Source organism: Salvelinus fontinalis, chromosome 3, assembly GCF_029448725.1.
Source record: "Salvelinus fontinalis isolate EN_2023a chromosome 3, ASM2944872v1, whole genome shotgun sequence".
Classification (NCBI taxonomy): domain Eukaryota; kingdom Metazoa; phylum Chordata; class Actinopteri; order Salmoniformes; family Salmonidae; genus Salvelinus; species Salvelinus fontinalis.
The window spans coordinates 73,889,676-73,906,801 of record NC_074667.1 but is presented as its reverse complement, the minus strand read 5'-3'; the positions used below and the strand labels follow the sequence as shown (position 1 = coordinate 73,906,801).

The following is a 17,126-nucleotide window of genomic DNA, read 5'->3' as shown; positions in this document are numbered from 1 at the left end:
ATGTTTTTTGACGTAGCTTCGCTTGGCGCAAACTGTATTGAAAAGTAAGGATAAATTAAAAAATGTAATTCCGCAATTGTATTAAGAATTAAATTGTCTATCAATCCCTGTCCACCCTATATTTTTTAGTCACGTTTATGAGTATTTATGTATAAGAGTAGATCACTGTCTAAGTGGCGCAAGGACATATTCTGACCAGCTGAGTTACATTTCACATTGTCTAACCATGATTTTGGTGGCTAAATATAAACGTTTTCGATCAAACTCTATATGCATTGTGTAATATGATGTTACAGGAGTGTCATCTGAAGAATTCTGAGAAGGTTAGTGAAAAAATTAATATCTTTTGGCGATGTTGACTTTTATCGCTCACTTTGGCTAGAATCAATGCTGGGCTGCTATGTGGTATGTGCTATGCTAATATAACGATTTATTGTGTTTTCGCTGTAAGACACTTAGAAAATCTGAAATATTGTCTGTATTCACAGGATCTGTGTCTTTCGATTCGTGTATGCTGTGTATTTTTACGAAATGTTTGATGATTAGTAAGTAGGTAAACACGTTGCTCTAAGTAGTTTTTCTATTCCATTTGTGACGGTGGGTGCAATTGTAACCTATGCCATCTACCTGAAATATGCACTTTTTTCTAACAAAACCTATCCCATACCATAAATATGTTATCAGACTGTCATCTAATGAGTTTTTTTGTTGGTTAGGGGCTATAAATATCTTAGTTTAGCCGAATTGGTGATGGCTACTGGTGTTGGTGGACAAATAAAAGATGGTGGATTATGCTAATGTATTTTTAGGTAATTGATGTACATCTTTACATATTGTGTCTTCCCTGTAAAACATTTTAAAAATCGGACATGTTGACTGGATTCACAAGATCTGTGTCTTTCATTAGCTGTATTGGACTTTAATGTGTGAAAGTTAAATATCTAAAAAAATATTTTTTTTTTGAATTTCGCGGCACTGGTTTTTCAGTGGGGGGGGGGGGGGGGGGGGGGGGTGCCGCTAGCGCCACGCTGATCCTAGACAGGTTAACACTGGAATACTATAACAACCAATACATATTTGCGTGGCATGCTGTCCTGTTTACTGAAAAACAACTGCTTGTCAATATGTCCTAATTGTCTGTGTTGCCATGACTGACAAAAAGATAGGGTGTGATCTGTTAGTAAAATAAATGATAGGGTGTGATCTGTTAGTAAAATAAATGATAGGGTGTGATCTGTTAGTAAAATAAAAGATAGGGTGTGATCTGTTAGTAAAATAAATGATAGGGTGTGATCTGTTAGTAAAATAAAAGATAGGGTGTGATCTGTTAGTAAAATAAATGATAGGGTGTGATCTGTTAGTAAAATAAATGATAGGGTGTGATCTGTTAGTAAAATAAAAGATAGGGTGTGATCTGTTAGCAAAATAAAAGATAGGGTGTGATCTGTTAGCAAAATAAAAGATAGGGTGTGATCTGTTAGTAAAATAAATGATAGGGAATGATCTGTTAGTAAAATAAATGATAGGGTGTGATCTGTTAGCAAAATAAAAGATAGGGAATGATCTGTTAGTAAAATAAATGATAGGGTGTGATCTGTTAGCAAAATAAAAGATAGGGTGTGTTCTGTTAGTAAAATAAATTATCTGTGATATAAAGTGGCTTATCATGGTTGAATCATCTGATAAAAACTCTTAAGGATCGTCCCCTTTTTTTAAATTTTTGCCTAAAATGACATACCCAAATCTAACTGCCTGTAGCTCAGGCAATGAAGCAAGTATGTGCAATCACTTTGTGGAAATGTGAAAGGAATGTAGGATAATATAACACAGTAGATCTGATAAAAAATAATAAAAAGAAAGACATTTTTATTTATTATTATAAAAAAAAATTTGTACCATTATCTTTGAAATGCAAGAGAAAGGCCATAATGTATTATTCCAGCCCAGCTGCTATTTAGATTTTGGCCACTAGATGGCAGCAGTATATGTGCAAAGTTTCAGACTGATCAAATGAAATATTGTGTAGAGTCTGCCCAAATGTGCCTCATTTGTTTATTAATACATTTTCATGTTCAAAACTGTGCATTCTCCTCAAACAATAGCATGGCATTCTTTCACTGTAATAGCTACTGTAAATTTGACAGTGCAGTTAGATTAACAAGAATTTAAGCTTTCTACCAATATCAGATATGTCTATGTCCTGGGAAATGTTCATGTTACTTACAACCTCATGCTAATCGCATTAGCCTACGTTAGCTCAACCGTCCCGCAGGGGACCCACCAATCCTGAAGAAGTTTTAAAACATGGTCAGGGGACAGAATTGATCCTAACCATAGAGTGAAATGTGAATAGATTTCTGTTGAAAATGAACATGGAAATACAACATTATTGGACAGCATAGTTGGAAACAATCCCACCACCTGCATCCTGCAAAATCCCAATTCAACCTGTGATCACAAGCAAAAAAAAAAAGATTGTCTAGAAACATTTTCCAATGGTTTTATGTTTCCTCCAGGATAACAGAGTACAATTTACCATACTTTCTACTATTCCTCGTATATGCAAAATCATGTCCAAATGTAAGGCTGTTTCTTCATACATGTGGCCTTGATGCCTCAGATGACAGCTCCAGATCAGAGCGGATACATACACTGTATATACAAAAGTATGTGGACACCCCTTCAAATTTGTGGATTTGGTTACTTCAGACACACTCTTCTCAGAAGAGTGGAGGCTGTTATAGCAGCGAAGTGGTGACCAACTCCATATTAATGGCCCTGATTTTGGAATGAGATATTTGACAACAAGATGTCTACATATTTTTTCCAGTATGTCAGCATGGATTTAGACACAGATAAGTGTCTGAAAATGACTACAAATAACCATAAAGCCTGCTCAGATAACCTTCTACAGCAGGAGGACTAGATTTGGTACCAAACCCTGGATCTGGAGATTTGTGTAACACCTTAATCACATTGGTGTAGGACTGGGGCAGTAAGCCCTATGACACATTTTCATTGAATTGGTTAAAAAGGATGTCTACAAGATGTTTAATGGATGTCGAACCAAATGTGGTATCCTAAACCAGTTTGTTCTTCAATCCTCAAGCAGCTTGTCGTTGAGTTAAATAGGCCAACCCTAATACTAGTACTGTACAGTGAACGTGGTGAGACACAAGTGAATGTGACTCACCCAGGTCGTCACAGCACACCTCCATGGAGTCAGAGGAGCAGTCACTCAGGTCCTCCAGAGAAGAGACATCATCATCCTGGACATTCAACCTACACGCACAGCATGACCATCAATTTACACCACCATACAATTCTGTCAGGGACATTCATATAATACATGTTTACACTACAATATTACAATATTTTTGCTATGTATTGAATAGCCTATAAAATAATGTATTCCCACTGGGCACACACTGGTTGACTCAACGTTGTTTCCATGTCATTTCAATGATATTATATAGAACTGTGGAAACAACGGAAAGTGGAACAATTGAAAGTGGAACAGATGTTGAATTGACATCTGTCCCCAGTGGATTGTCTTAAATGTATTCCAGACATACTCCCAGTGACTATACATTAAAGTAGAGCTGATGCTATCAGTGTGCCCTCACCTGAACCTGAAAGGTGCCACAGTGGCCATGTTACTACCGGCTGGCTCACTCCCTCTGCGTGGCACACTGACTGTCTGCCTGGTACCACCACCACCCTGGCTCAGACGGGACGCTCTATGTTTGTTGGTGGGCATGTCTTTTTTAGAAGCGACCATGCCTTGGCAGGAGAGGTTCCTTAGCTCTCTCTGCTCCTGACGGGTGGTCATCAACACAGCGCTGATCAGATTCCCGTTCCCTGCTTTAGTGTTGGAGAGTCTGCTTTGGCCTGAGTGGAGAGCACCACCAGAGAGCTTCGACAGGGCATCCTGTGCATCTCCATTGTCGTCCAGACGGCTGTGGCGAACCCCGCCTGAGGCCCAGTTCCCATTGGCATTTCTCCTGGTGTGAAGTTCTCGAAAAGCCTTCTGGGATGGAGCACTGCTGCTGCGGAGGTCCAGGGTGTCTTTGGAGCGTGGTGGTGGTGTCTGTCTCTTGGGGACCTGGGGACTGCTGTAGGCTGACCGGCTGATGGTGCCTCTCTCTGGGGCATAGGAGACTCTGGAGGAGGAGCCAGTGTGACAGATACCACCCCTCAAAGCTGCACCACTTAGCAGCTCGTTTGAAAAGGATGAAGATGATGAAGAGTAGGAGGGATGTATTTTGGTGCTGAGTTGAAACTGTGCTGTGGGGTTAGATAGGGTGCTGCCCCCCTGATGTTTGGGGTCCAGTTTGGAGAGGGGGGTTATCCTCTGGGGAAGGGGGATACCAGAAACCAGACCTGAGCCTGGTTGGGCCTGGGATATGGTCTTGATGTTCACACCGCCGCTCATGGTTTTCTGAAAGAAAAATAATTTAAAAAATTACATGATGCTCTTAATATATCATATTTCAGCATTTTTTTAACATGTGGATAAGACCAAGTGAAAGTCTCCAAACTATTACCATGCTGCAATTGATTGATTCTAAATGGTTGCCTTATTCATGGTGTTTTCTTGACTACAAATGTCGGATCTTAATTTAATCCCTTTCAAATCAAAGCAATTTTTGTTGATCACATGCTTTGATAACAACAGGTGTAGTTTCACTAACAGTGAAATGCTTACTTACGGGCCCTTCCCAACAATGCAGAGAGAAAGAAAAATGAGAAATAATAGAAAAGTTAATTCATAAAAGTCATAATAAATACACAATGAGTAACACAACTTGGCTATATACACGTGGTACCAGTACCGAGTCGATATGCAGGAGTATGAGGAAATTGAGTTAGATATGTACATATAACTAAGATTAAAGTGACAGATAATATAGAATTTTGTCACAGGAGGAAAATAATCCTGAGTTAGGTGTTTGTATAAAATGCAGTTTTCTTTTCTTTTAGTTATTTTTTCAATTGAACCTTTATTTATCTAGTCAAGTCAGTTAAGAACAAATTCTTATTTACTACACCGGCTGTCACTGGCAGTACCGTAACTTCTGTAGGCTATGTGCAAGCTACAGAGAGTCTTGTGCAAATTCATATGTAGATTATAATAAATTGACATATATGTAAGTGGTAAATGTATTTTTCGTTATGTTTTTTTTTTTTATCAATTATTTTATTATATGTTGAAGGCAAGCGATAGGCAAAAACAATTATTTTGGTTGCCTCAGTGCCTGTGTGGTCATGCGGTTAAAAGCCACTGACCCCAGCACACAAATGCCAGAGTCGACATAGCTTCGAATTCGTCCCACTGCCCTTTGACTCATGGATGAATGTCTATTTTTGACGCATTCATTCCACGGGGTTAATTCTGCATGGTTACAGGGTTAATTATGTGTGGTTACAGGGTTAAAACATTAACAAGTCAAAGTTTAACAGTTTTGGCATTAATTCCCAGTGCTTAAGGTTAGGGTTATTGTTTGGGGAAGGATTAAAAGAAAATAATTAAAAACTACACGTCTATGTATCATTTGTACTCTTTGTGCTTTCTCGAGCATTGTTGTAGCACAGTGATCTTAGCAGCACGCTCCAGCTCCGAGTGAATGCTGGGTGATCTAGTGTCCAGACTGAGCCTACATTATGCCCAACAAGTTAATTGCAATTATTTAAATGTTTTCAAGAAGTTAACAGAAAAGTCTGATAATTTATTCATTAGAGAAAGTGTCTCACTGCAATAAAATCGTCTTTGGACAGTCGCAAATGCATTAACATCTTGACAGCTTTACGAAATGACATATTAACATTAGTCCTGCTTGCAACCAAAGTATTTCAAGATAAGTTCGCCCTCTGGATGGTATTGCAATCTGAACAACTTAGTCCTTTTATAACAGGCAAGCATTCTGTACAGTAGAAATCAAGTATTTCCTTGTTCACCACGGCAAATCTACTCTGGCAATTTACCAGATACCTTTTATGAATGGAAACTAATGTTGGTGTAGCCTACTGTTATTAATTTATTTGTTATCTATTTATGTTATTGTAACGGCTTTCGTCCTCTTCGTCTGAGGAGGAGTAGGAAATGTCGGACCAATGTGCAGCGTGGTACGTATCCATAATAACTTTTAATGAGAATGAATACAAAATACAAAAAGAACAAGAGAATCAAAGTGAAAACCGAAACAGTCCCGAATGGTGCAAACACTGAAACGGAAAACATGAAACAAACACCCACCCCACACAATGAAAAACAGGCTACCTAAATATGGCTCCCAATCAGAGACAACGATAAACAGCTGCCTCTGATTGGGAACCACACCAGGCCAAACACATAGAAAACAAACAACCTAGAAAAAAGAACATAGACCGCCCACCCCAACTCACGCCCTGACCAACCTAACACAAAGACATAAAAAAGAAACTAAGGTCAGAACGTGACAGTTATCCAAAAGTGTCTGGTATGGTCATTTCTTATCAGGATTGGGGGTAAAATATCCCTGGACTGTCCATATTTGAAATGTGGAAATAAACCAGGTCAATCGGGCGATTGAGTTATTTGTTACAGAAGGGCGTGGGTCAGAATTGAACTCACACCGACATGGTAAGCCTATATGTGCACTCTGAAGACAGTGGTCCTAACTGCTACACCGACCCCAGGCCACTATTGAACTACATTTTGACCCTAGTATACACTTGACACTTGTCGTAGCCTAGTGGAGACCAATATCAATCTTGTGTTATTAAGCTATATAAAACCATGGCTGTTGATGTGTATGGCTGCATTTCAGATACATTTTTGAGCATTTGAAGGGTGTAGGACTAGGACCTAGGCCTATAGCGTTTGAGCGAGAGAGAACATTATTTTGATATCAAGCCCAGATCCCAATGACTTGACTGCCTTCGCGTGGAGAGAAAGAGAACTGCTCATTTTCAGGAACTCACGAGGCTCATTTGAATGTCCTAATGCAGCAGGTAAATTCTCTGCGACAACAGAGGGATTATGTTAAGATCCGACATCTGTCCTTCCTGAACATCAAATATCAGTAGTTAGGTTACTGAACATATCATATGGAATCAATCAGAAACAAATTGAGGGGTGAAGATATGATTTCTCACCCTTCCTGTAGGGTCGTTATGGGTCCATTTGCTGTCATCTAGTGGACATTTTGCTCAATTGCCCTCTAGCTATGTTTGGACTGTTGTTCATGTTTTGCTGTGATCTGTGGAATATATTGCTTTCTTGTTTTGGACACTTCTCCCAGTCATGGTTAGGGTTGGAACTGCCTCTCTGGGTGTTCTGATACTTCTAGCTTGGAGTTGTATGCTCATGATAACATAGCTACAGTATTTTACCTTTTCATGTGTATATTATTGCTTACTAGGTGTGTCCAATTTGGTAACCACTCCCTCTTCTAATTAGGGCTAATTGGAAAAGACTTTCAAAAGAGGACATTGTATTCTCTTTTTTCTGTACTCCCTGACGAAGGCCATGCAGCCGAAACGCGTCGGTTTTTAAACAACTTTGTTTCTATTGAACATGCCATACTAATAAAGGCATTTTAATTAATTTATGAAGAGTGCCTTGGTCCTCCTTTCTTTTTGATGACAAATTGAGGGGTGTTGTAGAGCTCCATGTGTGTGGTCCTGCTTCGTGGGAGACTAGAGAGAACACGTGCATGTGTTTATCTCATACAAAATATACTGTGGATCATATTCTTGCAAGCCGTAGGAGACGGAAAATGGCATGCTTCTTGTAACATTTGTTCTACACTATACTGGACAACAGGTGTACCTAGCAGGCTGTCTGTCTGACACACAGAGAAAGAGAGTGGGTTACTGTCGATAGATTCACTGTATGTCCTGTCAAAGATGATTTCAACAGAGGCTCGGGAATGCGTGGGGATGTGGGTATGAAAGTCACGTCAAATAAAATAGAATTGTGTTAATATTATAATTCTCATAATTTTGGTTGGAGCAGCTTTGCCACAAACATATTCCATCATTCCCCTTTTCCCTCCAGTGAACTGCATGCTGGGAGAGTCAGTGACAGACTGACATCGTTACAGACTGACATCGTTTGGCACATGCAGCAGGACTGCTGGCCCTTTAAGGTCGTGCCAGCAGCACCCCACCCCTCCCCAACTAACCGTCTGGTCATGTCCCTGGTTCATGCTACATCTTAAAATCAAATTGTATAGGTTGCGTACACATATTTAGCAGATGTTATTGCAGGTGTAGCGAAATGCTTGTGTTCCTAGCTCCAGCAGTGCAGTAAAATCTAACAATTCACAACAATACACACATATCTAAAAGTAAAATAATGGAATTAAGAAATATATAAATATTAGGACGAGCAATGTCGGAGTCCGGAGTATAAAGATATATGTGATGGGTTGTAGAGTATAGACATTATAGACATGATGGACTCCACCCTGTGCTACGGTAACCATGGCCTCCCCATCAACACCCAGCCCCTGTCTACCACCCTCATATCACAACAAAAGAAAACAGCAGCAGATATCTGTGCCGTGGGGGACTTGTTGACGTGTTCTGCTGCAGCTGCACAGTAGATCGCCAGAGGCAATCACTATGAGATACTCAATGTAATATATAATTGGACGTGTAGTTGATTTAGTCCTATTTGCCCTCCTGTACAACACATGGCTCCGTGTGTCTGTTCCAGATGACCCATTCAGTAATCATCGGAGTGGAGATAAACACAACAGGTCAGTGCCTTGAACAACCTGGAGGTACGGCTAGTAAGGCCTGCATTTACACATGTAATGTAGGCATAGTAGGAGAGCAGCAGATGTTGTCACACACAATCACTCTATGAACTAATGCATGTGGACATGCACACACACACACACACACACACACACACACACACACACACACACACACACACACACACACACACACACACACACACACACACACACACACACACACACACACGTACACACAGAAATTCACAGGTACAGACACACACACAGAAACTCACAGGTACAGACACACACATAGAAACTCACACACACGAACACATCTGCACATGCGCATGCACGCACGTACACACACACACACACCACACAAACACACACATAGATGAACATGAATAGATTTGACATTAATGACAATGGAGTGACAAGCCTCCTCCTACACAGGGCCCATACAGACTTCTTCATAAACTGGGTGGTTCGAGCCCTGAATGCTGATTGGATAACAGCCGTGGTATATCAGACAGTATACCACAGGTATGACAAAACATTTATTTTTGCTGCTCTAATTACATTGGTAACCAGTTTATAATAGCAATAAGGCACCTCAAGGGTTTGTGAAATATGGCTAATATACCACGGCTAAGGGTTGTATCCAGGCACTCCGTATTGCGTGGTGCTTAAGAACAGCACATAGCCGTGGTACATTGGCCATATACCACACCTCCTCGGGCCTTATTGATTAAACATACACTGTTAGCCTATAGTCTACTGATTTGGTCTAAACTAGTCAACGTGACAGTGTTTGTTTATCAACATTTACAAACCCACTGTACCTCTGAATCTTGCCACAGATTATTATGACATCCAGTAGAATGCAGCCCATATCTACAGAGCACACCACACACCAAGATGCTAGATTGACAAGGAAAGCATAGAGATGTCTCCTGTTATGACACACAGAGACCTTGAACCAGACAGGAGTGGAGTAAAAAGAGAAAGGACTATTTTTGCCATAATACTAGATTTACATGTGTAAAATTGTAAAACAGTAATATGAATCTGTTCTGAAAAGGCTTGACAGACTTAAATAGAGAGGACGGTTATTTTCTTACCCAACTGCAGATTTCCTCTTTCACGCAAAGCCACGGGATAATTCCACTGGAAGTCCTAAGCAGTCGTGCATATGTCAGTGTTCCATACCAACTGCTAACCACTGCAATGGGATGAACCTATGATGAAGAATACAATTGAAGACCCACACGCTGCGTTGGAGAGAGTGTGTGAGTGGGGGTCAGAGGATGCTGTACACAAAACGAGCCAATGGAAGAGCTAAAAAGGAGGATTAAATGTATTGTAACAGGATGTTTGTAACCTCTCTCTTTTTCTCTCTTATTTAATCTCTCTGTCACACACACATTCCACACACATGTCACACCAACGCACACACACACACTGACATGCACACACACACATACACACGAGCGTACTCATACATAAGCGTACATGCACATGAGCACACACATGCATGCGCGCACGCACGCACGTACACGTACACGCACACACACACACACACACACACACACACACACACACACACACACACACACACACACACACACACACACACACACACACACACACACACACACACACACACACACACACACACACAGTGACTCATATATTTGTGTGACATCATGCCAAGCTGCAGAGGTGGCATGCTCATAGGGTGTAGAGGGGCACGTGCCCCCTCAGATTTGTCATGTACAAATCTACTATTTATTTTAGATTTTTGTTGTTGTTGTTTTTCTCTGTAATACAACTAGCCACTTAGCAATTGTATGAAGTTGTCTTTAGCTAGCACAGATAGGTTCCCAATCTCCCGACCTCATAACTAGCTACCAAGAAGCCCTCTTCAGGCTATTCTAAATGTTCTGCCTAAAATACAAAAAGGCCAAATTCATTTTTAATTTCTTGTTGCAGAGCCCTTACCATTCAGGGCCGAGTCTTACCATCCAAAGTTGAGGGCATTTCAAGTTTAATATAGCCTGCACGCTTATGCATTATCTCTTTATGTTGAACCTGAGTCTTGTAATGCCATTGATTCACTCTTGTTTCAATTCTGAGGGAAAAACTCACCTGAATAGTCAAATGTGAAAAGAGAAACTGTTGTTAGGGGATGTTCAAATAGCGGTTTTAATGTGCTGGATTTACAAACAATTAATCATCTTTAAGTTAAACTCGATTGAACATTGTGAAATTACAAATAGCTCCATATATACAGCAATAAACAGATTTTGTGGTCTCAAATCAGTGCGCTTACTAACATTCTTCAATAACAATATGGGCAAAATGAATTGTTGACAATGGAAAAGGTGGGAATGTTGTTCCCTTGTCATATACATTTCTACAGTTACTTTCAATGTAGCATTAAAAATAGCTTTCCAGATGGCATCCGCGATGCAAGTATTGGGTGGCGACTAAAACAGCCTGGTCGAATCTGGGTCCCAAGGCCAAACTATTTGAGAACCACTGCACTACAGCTGACCACTACACTCTTAGAAAATAAGGTACTGTCTAGAACTTAAAAGGGTTCTCCGGCTGTCCCCATAGGAGAACCCTTTGAAGAACCATTGTTGGTTCTTGGTCGATCTCTTTTGTTTCCAAGTATAACTGTTTTAGGTTCCATGTAGAACATGGAACCCAAAATGGTTCTACCTGGAACAAAAAAGGGGTTTTCCTGGAACCAAAAATGGTTCTTCTATGGGGACAGCTGAAGAACCCTTTTGGAACCCTTTTTTCTAAGACTGTAGGAAAAAGGAGAACAAGCTTTATATAACAGTCCTGTCCTCATATATCTGTTAAATTTAGATCAGAGTCCCAGATTCCACATTTCCACTGCCACTTCCTGTGCTGTGTGTCCTGGGTATGTCAGATTGGAGCTTATCAGACAGGGGCAGAAACAGGGGGGCAGAAACAGGGGGGCAGAAACAGGGGGGCAGAAACAAGGGGGCAGAAACAGGGGGACAGAAAGCAGGGGACAGAAACAGGGGGGCAGAGACAGTGGTGCGCGCAAACACACTCACAGATGCACAGTCAGACACAGTCACACGCACACTCACAGATGCACAGTCAGACACAGTCACACACACACACTCACAGATGCACAGTCAGACACAGTCACACACACACACACTCACAGATGCACAGTCAGACACAGTCATACACACAGAAACAGAAACAGACACAGAAACAGACACACACACACACACACACACACACACACACACACACACACACACACACACACAGTCACACCCCCCCCCCCCCCCCCCCACACACACACACACAAACATAGACAGACAGGCAGGCGTGTGGGGACAAGAGGGAACAGCAACACAACACTGTGGCTCGTCTTCCATATGACCAAAGGCCCCCAGTGAGAAGACAGTGGTTTAAGAGTGTCTCCATGACAGAAAGCTCACAGCTCTGATTTATCTTATAACATGGCCTCCAGCAGAGAGGCATCGGCATCCTCCTTCCCTTTAACATCTCTGTCTCATGACGATCACCATCTTGAGTGATTTGAAAATGAGCTGGTTGACAAGAAAGAAGCACCTATGGTGTGTTTCACATATTTTGAATGTTTTCCATCATTATTATATTTTCATCTAGAAATTATCATGTTATTTATGGTTTAATAGTATTGTAATAGGATCATTGTAATCCTTTGCTCTGCTGTTCAATCACCACGATGAGGATTTACAGATAAAGCTCAAAATGATGAAACTGGATCTGGAGTCTGATTAATATTCCATATGTTCACTAACCGAAAATGGCTATAATAGGATTAATACAATAATTCTCTTAGTTTTTTTGCCTGCACAAAGTTGGAGGCAATGGAGTGTATTGTGTATATGATTGCATGTGTGATATGTATAGGTTACTTTCTGAATTATTCACAATACTTTAAATAGAACATTCAAATAACTCCCTGTCTTTGTTCCCTGGGCTGTGGACTAGACAAACCTGATGAGACATCGATGTCCACAGAGGGGAAGAGGTGACATGCCTAGAGACTCAGAGGTCAGAGTTTTAGAAAGGACAGGAGAAAGTGTATCACTAGGTCACCCGTCCAAAGCTGGGTCCCAGTGTTAGCATCACAGCCACCTGGACAACAGCCTGGGATAAGCCTGGGAGCCAGCCCTTCCGTTTCCCAGAACAGATCGCTACTAATCACATTGTTCCTCATTCACTCAAGCTAGTCAAGCTCACTCCTCAATCCGTCATACAATCTAATACAATTACGGCAGCTATGCAGCAGCCACTCTCCTGAAGGAATGTGTGTGTGTTTGTGTGTGTGTGTGTGTGTGTGTGTGTGTGTGTGTGTGTGTGTGTGTGTGTGTGTGTGTGTGTGTGTGTGTGTGTGTGTGTGTGTGTGTGTGTGTGTGTGTGTGTGTGTGTGTGTGTGTGTGTGTGTGTGTGTGTGTGTGCGTGTCTGTGTGCGCGTGTCTGTGTGCACGTGTGTGTACACAGTATGCGTGCATGAGTGGGATACAATAGGTTGGCTGAAATTGCTATCTTGTGAAAGCAAATGGAGCCAATCTTAAAAGTGAAAGTTGCAGCTATACTTTCCCCACTTGTCATCCATTTAGCTGTTATACCATTGTCTCCCACTACTGAGCCATATACTGTCGAAGCATGTCTATGCAAGCAGTTATCAAATTAGCTATTGATTAAAACAGCCAGGTCACCCATGATACAAGTCAGTATTCGACATCCCTCCATGTCTGAGGACGTTGGGAGGTGACATGGAAACCGGCCACTAGGGGCAACAGTGAGTGCTGTTACTTTCAAATAGGTTTCAGTTTTGCATTGGTTATGGAGGATGGGTGTAAGCACCTGCCACTGGTGCCAAAGGTTACACATTCAAATCCAGTAATAGAAAGCTGTTTTTGCAATTTTTGTTTAAAACCTATCCCTAACTTTAGGCCCTCATTGTAAATTAAGAATTTGTTCTCAACTGACTTGCCTAGTTAAATAAAGGTTAAATAAATACAAAAATATATAAAAAAACATTAACTCTTACCTTAACCATTCGAAGTTAATTCAGAATTCTGAGTTAATGCCTAAACTGAACCTTAAAAACTTTGAAATATGACATTGGGAACAACTTAGAAATTTGACGTTTGAGAAACATGGATGAACATCTAATTCTAAAGTGAGACTGTGAGAGATTCCCCACAATACAGTTTGTTATCATTGTTGGTAGCGATCTGGTCATCCGGAATCACAACAACTCAAGAGCTTCTGCCTCAGCAAGGCGTGCACATCATATTCGTGACGTTGTCAACTAACCCATCTCTTAACCAATATACCGCATGGTGATGTCACCATGGAAAGCTGAAACTGCCGCCTATGCAAACCTGCTGATTAGAAAGTCCTGTGTAGATAGTCAGGGAATAACACTGATCACATTTCTTCACACGTTTACAGTGTTAGTTTCATCAGCTGTTGTACAATATGATACAAAACACAGGAAAAACAGCAATTCTAACACTTATTTCTGAGTGAAAAGCTAAGCTCCCACAGTATATATAGGATTATTCCTGAACCTTTGTCTTTCTCTGCCACAGCCACTGTAGGTTTAGGGAGGGTGTGTAACTAGTTTGGCGCAGAAGGGAATTTTTTTGTCAGTTGACTCCTTTTACACATATATTTTCTGCTTAGTCACAAACAGGCTTTTTAAAAGAACAGACTTGCCAAATCCAAAATGGCCAAACCTCGAAGGCAGTCGTCACAGCAGGGAAAGTATACCCTGCCAGCGCCAATCAACCCTGTGCCATCCCACACAAACAAGCAGGACCCCTGCAGTCAAAGTGTTATGTAACTGACACAGTTTTCTCAATTGAACTCTGACTATTACTGCAGGAATAGAAGGGTGAGAATGTAGTGCAGAGAGCATTGATGCTGCCGAGAGCGTAGGCGTGGGACCATCATTCTGAGCTGCTTAGCCTACACATCTGTTACTGTATGTGGGCTGACAAGTAGGTCAGTAGAATACAGAATGGTATAAAAGTGAAGGAAGAAGCACTGGATATTGAATAACTGCCGTTCTGCAGCTATTTTACCTTATATGGCGCAGTAGAAGTGAGATTCAGTTCATGCATATGAAATCCAAACATTAATTTCTACTTGTCCTGGTGCAGGTAGAGGTGGATGAGACTATTCATGGTTGTCCTGAATCATTTCCCTGAAGTTTCTCTTTGCATTGTCTACGTACGTAATGTGACAGTTCATATGGAGTTAATGCATTCAGTAATCCTTAAAACCCTATCAGTCTTGAGACCTCGGCAAAAATCTGCCTTTCCTTTATCAGACTTTCATTGATCTGACTTTCATTTATCTGACTTCCACTTATCTGACTTTCATTTATCTGCATGTCCAGCCCTTATATTTAGCCTCACAATGAAGTGTTTTACCATTTTCTTTTCAGGACAACCAGGGCTACAAGTAGAATACAAATTTGACATAATCAGTTGTATTCATGAGTGCTATTGACATATGCCATTTAAAAAAAAAAATAAGGTCCCCAGAGAAAAAACCTGATGAAAATGAATTTATATAAATGCTGTAAGCACATAAATTGTTTCCTCAGTGGGAAATGAATATCCAACTAGTCAGTGACAGTTTTGTGAAGTTTGTAGTTTGTGACAGCAACTATATAAGCTTATTACAGTATCATAGGCACTATGTCCTAGGATTTCCTACGATCTTCTATGTAGAAGAACCCCTTACCTTCTAACGACACTTGTGTAGCTTGTGAGCATCATAGAGCAAAACATGTTACACGTGGGTGTTTGTGAGAGTCTCAGCTTTTAATAGATACATTTTAATATTTTGTAGCTAAAACCATTCTGTCTCTACAGACCTTTGTAAAAGAAAGACTCGGCCCCAGGCCCCGGGCCCCTTCGGATGTGCCCTTATCTCACAAACACTGCTCTAGCTCAGCCCCGGTTAATCAACTCAAAAGTCTAGAGCTCAAACAGACAATGCTTAAAAAAGGTTAGCAGCCCTAAATCCAGCCCGGCGCGACAGTGGGACTCATTGGGTTAACTACCATGTCTTCCTCTTCATCTTCATGCTGTCAAGATCACTGCAGTTCAGATCAACTGTCACATTGTGTTATGGACATAACATGCCCCATCCGGAGGGGTGCCTGTGGAACTGAGCCGGCTCATCTCCAGCCCATAATCAGACGGATTTATATGGATTGATTGAACACACCACAGGGGAGATATCTATAGATTGATAGAACAGAACACAGGGATATATATCTATAGATTGATAGAACAGAACACAGGGATAGATATCTATAGATTGATTGAACACACCACAGGGGAGATATCTATTGATTGATAGAACAGAACACAGAGGAGATATCAATAGATTGATAGAACACACCACATAATAGATATCAATAGATTGATAGAACAGAACACAGAGGAGATATCAATAGATTGATAGAACACACCACATAATAGATTTCAATAGATTGATAGAACACACCACATAATAGATATCAATAGATTGATAGAACACACCACATAATAGATATCAATAGATTGATGGAACACACCACATAATAGATATCAATAGATTGATAGAACAGAACACAGGGATAGATGTCAATATATTGATAGAACACACCTCAAGAGGAGATATCAATAGATTGATAGAACACACCACATAATAGATATCCATAGATTGATAGAACACACCACATAATAGATATCAATAGATTGATAGAACACACCACATAATAGATATCAATAGATTGATAGAACACACCACATAATAGATATCAATAGATTGATAGAACACACCACATAATAGATATCAATAGATTGATAGAACACACCACATAATAGATATCAATAGATTGATAGAACACACCACATAATAGATATCAATAGATTGATAGAACACACCACATAATAGATATCAATAGATTGATAGAACACACCACATAATAGATATCAATAGATTGATAGAACACACCACATAATAGATAACTTGGATGAATCCACACCTCCATCCCCCAGCTACTGTCTCTTCTGCAACAGCTGTTTAGTATAACCTACTTCTAAATCAAACCAATTCCAAGTTTATTTGTCATGTGCACTGAATACAACAGTGAAATGCTTACTTACAGGCTCTAACCAATCTATGGTAGTATATTTAGGGGTAATGTCCAAGACTAAGTTACACATAGACATCCTTAATTTGACTTCACCACCACATATCATGATTTCTACCCTAAGCTATTCTAGATGGTCAATAAGAAGTCTATACCCCAAGTTGATATTCACGTCAAAAGAAGGA

The 17,126-nt window shown here is 40.5% G+C and overlaps 1 protein-coding gene across 8 annotated transcripts in view; it reads right to left on the bottom strand.

The window, feature by feature from the left end:
* The window catches only part of LOC129851436 (neuron navigator 1-like), a 151,330-nt gene that overhangs the window by 114,316 nt on the left and 19,888 nt on the right, over nucleotides 1-17,126 (bottom strand). For 7 of the 8 annotated variants that reach the window (XM_055917967.1, XM_055917963.1, XM_055917968.1 and 4 more), the window contains exons 2-3: nucleotides 3,627-4,441; nucleotides 3,194-3,282 (exon numbers count right to left, since the gene is read on the bottom strand). In XM_055917967.1, the coding sequence (XP_055773942.1) occupies nucleotides 3,194-3,282; nucleotides 3,627-4,435 (898 nt within the window). In that variant the 5' untranslated portion in view covers nucleotides 4,436-4,441. Of the gene's footprint in view, nucleotides 1-3,193; nucleotides 3,283-3,626; nucleotides 4,442-9,853; nucleotides 10,101-17,126 lie in introns of those variants that run through there. The other variant, XM_055917964.1, reaches the window with a different exon arrangement.